Here is a 12,416-nt window from a genome sequence, read left to right on the forward strand (position 1 = left end):
GGTGGCACAGTGGTTAGCACTGTCACCTCACAGCAAGAAGGTTACAGGTTCAAGCCCAGTAGCCGACAAAGGCCTTTCTGTATGGAGTCCGCATGTGTCTGTATGGGTTCCCTCCAAAGGCATGCAGGTTAGGTTAATTAGTGGCTCACTCTAAATTGACCAAGAGTGTGAATGGTTGTTTGTCTTTAAAGAAGAAACCTTTATTTGTCACAAGCACAGTGAAATTTATCCTCTGCATTTAACCTATCTGAAGCAGTGAACACGCACGCACACACCCAGAGCAGGGGGCAGCCACACTAGAGCACCTGGGGAGGAGTCAGGGGTCAGGTACGCTGCTCAAGGGCACTTCAGCCCAAGGCCGCCCCACGTTAACCTAACTGCATGTCTTTGGACTGTGGGGGAAACCGGAACACCCGGGGGAAACCCACACAGACACAGGGAGAACATGCAAACCTTTATGTACCAGTCTTGTTCATTTATGGCATGTGTATTTTTTATGACCTAATCAGAGTTCATATTTTGTTATCTGATCTGAACTGTGCTGTGAAATGAGTTGCTTATGAGTTGCTTTGTGAGTTATGTACAAAGCCATGATGTATCTGGAATTGTGTGTGATGTATCTATCCACAAAATGTCCCAAATGCTCTGATTTGCAAGAGAGATTCATGACATATTAGAAACATCTCATCATCTCTAGCCGCTTTATCCTGTTCTACAGGGTCGCAGGCAAGCTGGAGTCTATCCCAGCTGACTACGGGCGAAAGGCAGGGTACACCCTGGCCAAGTCGCCAGGTCATCACAGGGACTTCATCATGATGTTTTTAAATATATTTTTTCCCCAAGGCAGCATGCTGGTGTAGTGGTTAGCGCTGTCACCACACAGCAAGAAGGTGCTAGGATCAAACCCTGTAACCGACAAAGGCCTTTCTGTGTGGAGTTTGCATGTTCTCCCTGTGTCCGCGTGGGTTTCCTCCAGGTGCTCCGGTTTCCCCCACAGTCCAAAGACATGCAGCTTAGGTTAACTGGTGACTCTAAATTGACCGTAGGTGTGAATGTGAGTGTGAATGGTTGTCTGTGTCTATGTGTCAGCCCTGTGATGACCTGGCGACTTGTCCAGGGTGTACCCCGCCTTTCACCTGTAGTCAGCTGGGATAGGCTCCAGCTTGCCTGCGACCCTGCACAGGATAAGCAGCTACAGATCATCATCAAAGTGAAGCACAAAGAAGGAGAGTTAGTCTTATGTGCTCATAGACCCAAAATTACCAAATGACACTAGACATGGATTAGAAATTAACATGCGACTTTGACTTAAATGACTAAAATTCAAATTAACAGCCAATACACATCATCATAACATTAGTCATTGGTTCATCCATCTTCAGGAAGTACTTTATCCTGGTCAGAGTAGATCTGGCATTAATCCTTGGAATCCGGGAAATGAAGCAGGGATAACACCTGGATAGGACACCCTCATTCATTCTGTCCTTGTATTGGTGTTACTGAACATAGGCAATCCACGTACACGCATCCACAGAAACACAGACATGGGGAGAACATTTCATTTAAATAAATAATAAAATGAATAAAAATAAAAGTGGCACGGTGGTGTAGTGGTTAGCGCTGTCGCCTCACAGCAAGAAGGTCCTGGGTTCGAGCCCCGTGGCCGGCGAGGGCCTTTCTGTGTGGAGTTTGCATGTTCTCCCCGTGTCCGTGTGGGTTTCCTCCGGGTGCTCCGGTTTCCTCCACAGTCCAAAGACATGCAGGTTAGGTTAACTGGTGACTCTAAATTGACCGTAGGTGTGAATGTGAGTGTGAATGGTTGTCTGTGTCTATGTGTCAGCCCTGTGATGACCTGGCGACTTGTCCAGGGTGTACCCCGCCTTTCGCCCGTAGTCAGCTGGGATAGGCTCCAGCTTGCCTGCGACCCTGTAGAACAGGATAAAGCAGCTAGAGATAATGAGATGAAAAAAAAAAAAACTTCATTGCAGACCCATGCTTGGGATCCAAGCACAAACCCTGGATCTGTACTCACAGCCTTGTCTGGATGTAAACTATTTGGCTTGAATGACCAAAATAAAAGGGTCAGTGAAATTGCTGGATTGGACACAATTACAAAAAAGGAGTTTACATCAAATCTCAAACTAAAAAGGTAACAGTAGATCTGAAACCATGGACCATACTGGACCAATTAGCAGGAAACACTGTAAAAAGTGGATCTGGATGGAAAACATCAGCAATAGAACCTGATGCATTATTTCATATTGTACATTTCCTTACTGTCTACATGAAACAGCAGGACAAATGAACAAATTAACATACACCAGCACCAGTTACTGAAACACTCAGCAGAATACTTCATATGACTCAAGTACTGACTTCTAGTTTCAGCACATTAATGCAGATGTCTAGTGAAACCATCCGCAAGCGTAGATTGAGATTTGCAGGTCACTGTTGGAGAAAAAAAAAAAAAAGGAAATAGTTCACAACCTGGTGCTGCGGAAGCCGAGGCAGACCAGGGAAAACAAACCAGCTCCAAGAAGATACACATACGAACAGAAGAAACTTGAAAGCAGCTAGTCAATGATCAGTTCCGAGAGAGCTTGCTTCGGTAGATAGATGGGTAGGTAATTCAAGTGTTTGGGGGGGGGGAGGAAAAAAAAAAAAGACGAAATCCAACCAATGGAAAACTGAGGTATTTTAATGACATGCATCCATGCAAGCTCGGTTTTACACTGCTGCAATCACTGAGCTCTTGTTGACATGAACAAAATAATAAAATACAAAAATACAAAAAGAAAACCATGATTAATAGAAAAATACAAAGAGTAAATCCAAGTTGTGTCCATGCCTCAAAGCTTTCAGTGCTCTGTGAGGATCTTTAAAGGAACAGTCCACCGTACTTCCATAATGAAATATGCTCTTATCTGAATTGAGACGAGCTGCTCCGTACCTCTCCGAGCTTTGCGCGACCTCCCAGTCAGTCAGACGCAGTCAGACGCGCTGTCACTCCTGTTAGCAATGTAGCTAGGCTCAGCATGGCCAATGGTATTTTTTGGGGCTGTAGTTAGATGCGACCAAACTCTTCCGCGTTTTTCCTGTTTACATAGGTTTATATGACCAGTGATATGAAACAAGTTCAGTTACACAAATTGAAACGTGGTGATTTTCTATGCTATGGAAAGTCCGCACTATAATGACAGGCGTACTAACACCTTTTTTTTTTTAAGATATTTTTTTGGGCTTTTTGCACCTTTATTGGATAGGACAGTGTAGAGACAGGAAATGAGCGGGAGAGAGAGAGACGGGAAGGGATCGGGAAATGACCTCGGGCCGGAATCGAACCCAGGTCGCCCGCATTCATGGTATGGCGCCTTAACCACCTGAGCCACGACGCCCCCGTACTAACACCTTCTGCGCGCTTCGGCAGCGCATTGATATCTGAGCTCCGTATCACTGCGCTGTCGAAGCGCGCAGAAGGTGTTAGTACGCCTGTCATTATAGTGCGGACTTTCCATAGCATAGAAAATCGCCACGTTTCAATTTGTGTAACTGAACTTGTTTCATATCACTGGTCATATAAACCTATGTAAACAGGAAAAACGCGGAAGAGTTTGGTCGCATCTAACTACAGCCCCAAAAAATACCGTTGGCCATACTGAGCCTAGCTACATTGCTAACAGGAGTGACAGCGCGTCTGACTGCGTCTGACTGACTGGGAGGTCGCGCAAAGCTCGGAGAGGTACGGAGCAGCTCGTCTCAATTCAGATAAGAGCATATTTCATTATGGAAGTACGGTGGACTGTTCCTTTAAAAAGAACTATGAACAAAAAATTACACACATGTATATCACTTTAACATCCTTAAGCTTGAAAGCTGAGCATTTACCTGAAGAAGAAAAAAAAAAAAAAAATCCAACCGAGTGATAAATGTTTTAATGTCTATGTGTCTTGCATGCAGGCAAAAATATACGGACTGGATACAGCCGAATTACAGAGGATTCCAGATGTATAACATCTAGATAGCACTGACTGAACTTGTCTTCACAGTTTGACTCAGTCAAAAAGTACCAATGATATTACTGCTGATGTACGTGGGACATACATCTTTGCTTTTTCCTCTCATCACCCAAATACAGTTCAAAAAAACTATGGAAAATTGGAGTTTTCATAAATCTATAGTAAACGTTTCCTTGTTAATCATGAAAAAAAAAAAAGTACCTGTGATCTGTTTAAAGTGCAAGTATCGCATTGTTCACTTTAGAAGAAAACAGCAGAGCACCAAAAAAAAAAAAACCCACACACGTTACTACATGATCCTAGCAGGTGGAATGTCTACACAGACATTTGATACAAAAAAAATAATAAAAAATCATCATAACCCTTCTATTAACAAAATACCAAGAACATGGCACATTCACGGAAACAAACAAAAAAAACAACAACCGCACAATACTGCCATAAAGGACAATTCATATTGTTTAGCTTGATAAGAAAATATAGAAATTCAAGTTGAGCGTACCCCCCCAAAAAAATAAAATAAAATAAAATAAAATGGCTTCAAAATACAGTCTAAATCTCCCATAAACATATGTTTAAAAAAAAAATTGGAGTGCTAAAGCTGGAGGATAAGTCACTATATCCAAAGTTTTTTCTCTTTCACAATATCACCGCCACACCTCACTTGGCAGTTTAACGTGTCTCTTCTTGCTCAGTTCATCAGTCCGGACACGTTTTTGCTCTTCACATTCTGGGTCATCCAAAGCGAAAACACAAAATGATTCGGTTTCCACGGAGCCTTGAGCTGAAGTGCTGCTCATACAGACACTTTCCCTTTCACCTCAAGCTTGTTGATGCTCTCTCCCTGTTTGCTGCTCTGTTCCTCCGTGAACGTTATGTACGAGTAAACCAGACTACCAGCAATACTGAGGAAACACACACACACACACTTGAAATCTTTTCTATCAGGACCACAAAAGTTGTCGATCAAGCTGAATAACTTACCTGATATTCAGACCTATGAAGTTAGTCCAGGAGAAAATATAATCCCCTCCAAACACCATTCCAATATACGTCACTAATATATTCTGTAAACACAAGAAAAAGCAACACATAACAATATACAAAATCTATTACATCACCAAAAGAAAAAAAAAAAAACGAACCAGGCTTACTTTCAGACAGCCAACTATGGTCGTCGTTAACGCCGAGTTGTACTGAGTGCACAGAACAGTGGAGTACATCAAGATAAACCTAAAAACCACAATCACACAAGCATTAAACATCAGGTTTATAAAAAAAAACCTGAAAAACCCCTATACATTCCCCTATTTGTTTATATTAATTTACCCCATGACGCAAGACAGGACGAACTGTCCAACAAATAATGCATCTGACCAGCCCTCGTAATGCAGGGCCTAGAGAGAGAGAGAGAGAGAGAGAGAGAGAGAACCTGTCACTTTCAGCATGTTCACTGCTTTCTGAAGCATAAAGTTAAAAAATACTTCAAGATTTTTATCCAAAACAATATGTGCAGTGGTACACAGTGTCTTGCAAAAGTATTCATCCCCCTTGGTGTTTGTCCTGTTTTGTCGCATTACAAGCTGAAATTAAAATGGATTTTTGAAGGGTTAGCACCATTTGATTTACACAACATGCCTACCACTTTAAAGGTGCAATTTTTTTATAATTTTTTTTTAAATTGTGACACAAGAGATGAAAAAAAAACAAAAAACAAATCTGGAGCATCATATGTATTCACCCCATTTTATATGAAACCCCAAATGAGAGCTGGTCCAACCAATTCATTAAAGGAATACGCCACCCCCAAGTGAAACTGAGTCAGTCCCTGCAGTCCCTAGAGTTAGATGAGTGAGCCAAAGCGTTTTGTAGCCGACCCAGCCATTGTCCTGATCTGGAAACGTCCCGGTTAGCTTAGCGTAGTCGCTGTAATCCGGCGTGTCCAGCTAGCATTGTCATTGCAAAAGTGAATCAAATAAGATTTTTTCTAATTATTTCTCATGACCTGTACATTCGCATCGAGTACACATATCAATGCAAATTAACACGAAGGGATTTACTAGACCAATTTATATCTGGAACTATTTTTGGCCACAGCACAGGCAAAGCACCGCTGCAGGCGCAAAGACACCACGCAGCACAAAGCGTGCAGGGATATATATATATATATATATATATATATATATATATATATATATGAGAGAGAGAGAGAGAGAGAGAGAGAGAGAGAGAGATATGCAAGTACGAATTTTTCATGGGGTGGGATGGTTTGGAACAGGCCATCTAAAATTGGGATAACATTTACCCGGGACAGGTATTTGAGGCGGGTCGTCTAGCTTAAGCTTGATGAGCATTGTTACGCACGCCAGTGTTTCCCACAGAAATTTTGGAGACTATGGGGGCAGCCCATGGGGGAGGTGCGGGGGTTGTTATGATTGATTAAAAAAACAGACACTGAGAAATGGTCCTATAAACAACTTTACCAATATAAAAGATTACCAAGACTACAAAAATGCAGAAAAATAGGCTTTACTTATCCAAATGCACCTGTTGGTTCAAAAGTTAAAGTGCATAGAACCTCACAGCACAACATGAAGTTACCTTAAAATATAATATAAATGCCAAAGCTTTCATGTAAGAAAAACAAAACAAAACTATTAATACTAGTACTGTGTGCAGGCAGTCTCTCCTGAAGACTAAATTAAACAATAATTATAAACTAATAAAATAAATGGCTCAGGCTTCATAGAAGAAAAAAAAAACAATTTGAACAGAATCTCACAGCTGAAGCTGCCTAAACAATGGAAAATAAAATACCAGTTTGGCAAAAATGTTGGCATCCATTAATTTCTTGTATTAAGTAAAAAAATATGTTGCCAGATACTGCTGACGTTTTACAGCCCAAAATATGTTCAAAACCCGCCAAAATGCACTTAAAACTGCCCAGATTGGGCGGGAAACCTCCCAATCTGGCAACACAGGCGGCAGTAATGGCTGCACTCGTGTCGAGGATGTAAACACAGTTGACGCGGCAACGGACATACATGACATAGTGGATGTAATTTACGTTCACAGCTTTTTTTGCTGTCAGAAATATTTAATATTAAATTTTGTGACTCGACTGACAATAGCCGGCGGCATAACAAGCCATAGCCGGCGATTTGCCGCCGGTGACCGGCTACTTTTGAGACCACTGACAAAGTATGCTTGTTTTGGGAATAAAGGAACTTTACTGAAATCTTTGAATCTTTCATTACAATTCAACTCCACCTTACATATCCTAAGTTTACTGTGACTGTTTTCTCAGTCATTCAGAGTGAGCTCCTTCTAGATGCTGTACATACTTGAGACCAGACAAGTGCCTTCAAAAAGGCTATGAGTGAGTGGAGGGTGTTTTAGTGAGGTCTTTTTGGAATGCTGTGAGTTAAGTTCAGTGTTTTTTTTTTGTTTGTTTGTTTTTTTGTGCCTGATCTTGTAAACCCCTTGTACACTGCACTGTTGCTTTGGCGTTGTGTAAGCACTGCAAGTCAAAATGCGTAGACTTTTTTTTTTTGGTGCCTGAGGTCCTGGGGAAGTGGAATCTTAAGAGATGTTTTAATGTTGAAATGGGAAAAAAAATAAATAAACTTGTTGCAATGCTACACGTGTCGTCAACTTGATTCAAGATAGTCTCTGGTCTCATATCTAGAGTATTTTACTAATTACAGGTCACAAAAGGAGAATCTTTTAAGCTAGCAATGCTTAGTTGTAGAATTTAACAATCCTAATATTAGTATATTTATCTTCAATTCAGTTTTTACTGCTAAGACTTTGTCATGAATTTAAGTGAAATACCCTTAAAATGAAATAAATAAAAATGACTTGAATGGCTAAATGTAAGAAGTACGATCTTGTTATAAGAACTATTTTGAGTTAATAGGGGTGTTCACACGGCAACTTTTACTCCGGTGTAGCGCCGGGGCTGCCCCGGTAGAGCGTTCACATGGTACAAAGTTATACCGGTGTAGCCCCTGAAAGCTGCTTAAACCGGTGCAAATCTAACCCTGCTCGGGAGGTGGTTTAAGAAATTTACTCCGGAGTAAATGCTAGTTTGCGGGGCAGCACCGATATAAAATGGGACGTCTGAACGCTACAGGGGTAGACTCGCTACGCGTGAGGAGAGTTGATTACATACGGGCATTGCATAATTTGCATCCTGGTATTTTACGCTTCCAAAATGGCGAATATCAACAACAACAACAGAACTGCGTGTCTTCCAGTGTTGCCAGACTGGGCAGTTTTAAGTGCATTTTGGCGGATTTGAACATATTTTGGGCTGGAAAACGTCAGCAGTATCTGGCAACACTGGTGTCTTCATCCACGTTGTTTTCCCGGTGCTTGGTGATGCCATGACAACTGGGAAAAAGAAGTACATTTTCACGCATATTTAATTTCCGCATTATTACTATCGTATAGCACGGTCGCAAAAACTGCCGTGTGATCGCAAGTGGGGCTGCACCGGTGCTAACACGCTTCTCTCTAGTAAGCAGGTTTGTGACGTGTGAACGCTCCACAAAATTTACACCAGTGTAAGATATATCGCAACAAAATACATCGGTGCAGCATCGATGCAAATATGTGCCGTGTGAACACCCCTAATCAGATCTTGCATAATAAGTTCCCCAATCTTATTTTGGAATTATTTCATCTAAAAACAGGTTAGATTTTTCATCTCACTTTAAGTAATCTTACCAAGTCAAATTTGACTAGTTCCACTGGCAGATTTTTTTTTTCACCTGATTCAAGCAAATATGCTTTGTTTTAATCTTTTATTTCTTATTTTTGAAAGGCCATTTTTTGCAGTGTAACTGGTAGTGTATAAAAAATTATATTTTGTTTAGGTATTACCTAAAAGTGGAGCTCCTGATATGCAAAATGTGTTAGTAAATAATCCCACGTTTTTTTTTTTAAAGCAAATTAAAAATAAGCGCAAGATAAAAACCCATCTACCTTATGTAAATAAAAAGGTACAAATATTCTCCGGTGGTCAAGAGTTTATGAGATACGTTGCCTTGCACTTATGATCAGGCTCCTTGTGGTGGTCCACGGATGTCGTCTGTATGGTTGCGAAAGGCATTTAGTAAAAAATCTGATGCATTACTCTATTCCCTTAAGTATAGAGCTTCGTTCTGCTATTAAACTTATTTCTCAACTTTTTTTTTTATGTCAAGCTTTATATTTTATTCTATTACCAGATAATTTGGGTGTTCTCTCGAAATATATGCTTAAAACTTGCAAAATTAAATCCACCAACAGAACAAGACACTATCAAGCTTGATTCTAGGAATAGGTTTATTAATCTTATATTTGGTTTACTGTAATCTTTAGGAAATGCTAGAGAAATGTGACCATATTCAAGACATTTTCGTTTGATGCAGTTTTTTCCGTGCAAGGCTTTAAAGTACGCTTTGATATTTACTATGTGAACATTAATTATCATTCAAATTTTTTTTACGCCGCTTTGATTGGCCGAGCGAACTGCAAATAACTGCCTACAAGTAATGGTCTGTACATGTGCAGTTACTTCGTACTTTTGTTAAATGTGGCTCGCATCCCGAAATTAAGAGTGAATTTCGGATTTCTCTCTTATTGTTTGACGTGTCGAAAACAAATTGAATAAAACAAAAATTGAACTCTGTTTTCATAAAATATCATAATGACTTGTTCATGTCTCGCAAGCAGACACTAATGGCCCTTTTCCACTACCCTTTTTCAGCTCACTTCAGCTCGCTTCAGCCCGACACGGCTCGCGTTTCGACTACCAAAAAACAGCACGACTCAGCTCGCTTCAGCCCTGCTTAGCCCCTAAAACTCGCACGGTTTTGGAGTGGGGCTGAAGCGAGCCAAACCGTGCCGAGTGAGGCTGGGGGCGTGAGGAGACACTCCCCTGTGCACTGATTGGTGAGGAGGAGTGTCCTCACATACCCCCACACGCCCCGCGAGCACTCTGGGATCTGTAAACACCGTAAACCCGGAAGAAGAAGAATCACGAATTACGAGAATTATGAAGCCTTATGCGCCTTGCCTCATCTATACGCTCTTGCCAGTATCTGTTGGCGTTGTCGGTGACAACAAGCCACAGAACCAAGACCAGCAACACTAACGCCTCCATGTCCTCCATGTGTATTGTTTACTATCCGGGTCGTGAGACTACCGCTTAAAAGGTCACTGATGTCACTGTTTGCGCTGCTTAACGACATCACGTGACGTCCACCCACTTTCGCTAACTCCACCCAATGTGTCCACCCACTTCCAGCCAGCACGGTTCAGCGCGGTTGTAGTCGAAATGCAACTCCAACAGCCCCACTCAGCTCGACTCAGCACGGCACGGCTCAGCCGCGTTTGTAGTGGAAAAGCGGCATAACAAATCTACTCACCGCTAACAAATCACGATATTTTGTTCAGTCTCGTCCAATAATCGCTTCTGAGTTCAGTAAGATTTACGAAATGCTGTAACTTTAGTTTCGCTAACTTGCATGGATTTATCTTCAGTCATGGATTGGGAGGGGGGAAAAAAACCAAAACAAAACCCACCATTCGTCAATGAGGGTGTTAATATTAATAAAATGAACATTTCAACAAATGCTTTGTGGAAATAGTGGCATGAATATACTTTGTTCAAATGTTAATTAAGGAAAACCTCAAGCAAGGCATTACCATAAGTTTAATATACAGTTGTGTTCAAAATAATAGCAGTCCAACATGACTAACCTGATCAATCACTGCTTTTGGTAGAAATTATATTACTACATGGCAAATAATTTACCAGTAGGTGTAGTAAAGTCATAGAAAACCAACAGACCCAACATTCATGATATGCATGCTCCTGAGTCTGTGCAATCGAATAATTAAGTGAAAGGGACGTGTTCAAAATAATAGCAGTGTGGACTTTAATTAGTGAGATCATTCATTCTGTGAAAAAACAGGTGTCAGTCAGGTGGCCCTAATTTAAGGATGAAGCCAGCACATGTTGTACATCCATTTCTCTCTGAAAACCTGAGAAACATGGGTCGTTCCAGACATTGTTCAGAAGAACAGCGTGCTTTGATTAAAACGTTGATTGGAGAGGTAAAACGTATACTGTAAAGAAGTGCAGAAAATGATGGGCTGCTCGGCTAAAATGATCTCCAGTGCTTTAAAATGGACAGCAAAACCAGAGAGACGTGGAAGAAAACAGAAGACTACCATTCGAATGGATCGACGAATAGCCAGAATGGCAAAGACTCAGCCAATGATCAGCTCCAGGGTGATGAAAGACGGTCTGAAGTTACCTGTGAGTACTGTGACAATTAGAAGACGCCTGTGTGAAGCTAGCCAGAAGCCCCCGCAAAGTCCGACTGTTAAAAAAAAAAAGACGTGCTGAAGAGGATACAATTTGCCAAAGAACACATTGACTGTCCTAAAGAGAAATGGAGAAACATTTTGTGGACTGATGAAAGTAAGATTGTTCTTTTTGGGTCCAAGGGCCACAGACAGTTTTTTAGACGACCCCCAAACACTGAATTCAAGCCACAGTACACTCTGAAGACAGTGAAGCATGGTGGTGCAAGCATCATGATATGGGGATGTTTCTCTTACTATGGTGTCGGGGCCATTTATCGCATACCAGGGATCATGGATCAGGTCGCATATATCAAAATACTTGAAGAGGTCATGTTGCCTTATGCTGAAGAGGAAATGCCTTGAAATGGGTGTTTCAACAAGACACCGACCCCAAACACACCAGTAAGCGAGCAGCACCAGGGTTCCAGACCAACAAAATGAAAGTTATGGAGTGGCCAGCCCAATCCCCGGACCTTAATCCGATAGAAAACTTGTGGGGTGACATCAAAAATGCTGTTTCTGAGGCAAAACCAAGAAATGCAGAGGAATTGTGGAATGTTGTCAAATCATCCTGGGCTGGAATACCTGTTCACAGGTGCCAGAAGTTCTCAGAAACCGTGGTTATACAACTAAATATTAGTTTAGTGATTCACAGGAATGCTAAATCCTAAAGATTTTTCAGTTTATACAGTCAATATTTGAGTTTGTAATGAAAAATGCAGACACTGCTATTTTTTTGAACAGCCCAATGTTCATTTTTCTTCATTTTCTGTAAAGTAATTAAAACACTGATACATTTTTCTTCATGTTTTGATGTAGAATATAATGTGCAGTGTTCCCAATGCATGGAAATAAAAACTATTATAAGGATTTTGAGCTTTACTCACGTTTTTAAACACACTGCTATTATTTTGAACACAACTGTATATATTGCAAACTACCTTGCTTTAATTTCATACACATCTCCATGAGTCGCTATATTCACCCTGTTTCTCCGAGTAGGTACAATGGTGGCTTTGTATACGAGCAGCTCGTGCT

The 12,416-nt window shown here is 41.1% G+C and overlaps 1 protein-coding gene across 2 annotated transcripts in view; it reads right to left on the reverse strand.

The window, feature by feature from the left end:
* Positions 1–3,784: 3,784 nt before the first annotated feature.
* Positions 3,785–12,416, reverse strand: part of slc35d1a (solute carrier family 35 member D1a) — a 99,524-nt gene continuing 90,892 nt past the window's right edge. For both annotated transcript variants that reach the window (XM_060920016.1, XM_060920017.1), the window contains exons 9-12: positions 5,346–5,413; positions 5,171–5,249; positions 5,001–5,083; positions 3,785–4,921 (exon numbers count right to left, since the gene is read on the reverse strand). In XM_060920016.1, coding sequence (XP_060775999.1) covers positions 4,813–4,921; positions 5,001–5,083; positions 5,171–5,249; positions 5,346–5,413 — 339 coding nt within the window. In that variant the 3' untranslated portion in view covers positions 3,785–4,812. The remainder of the gene's footprint in view (positions 4,922–5,000; positions 5,084–5,170; positions 5,250–5,345; positions 5,414–12,416) is intronic.

This window comes from Neoarius graeffei, chromosome 4, assembly GCF_027579695.1.
Source record: "Neoarius graeffei isolate fNeoGra1 chromosome 4, fNeoGra1.pri, whole genome shotgun sequence".
Classification (NCBI taxonomy): domain Eukaryota; kingdom Metazoa; phylum Chordata; class Actinopteri; order Siluriformes; family Ariidae; genus Neoarius; species Neoarius graeffei.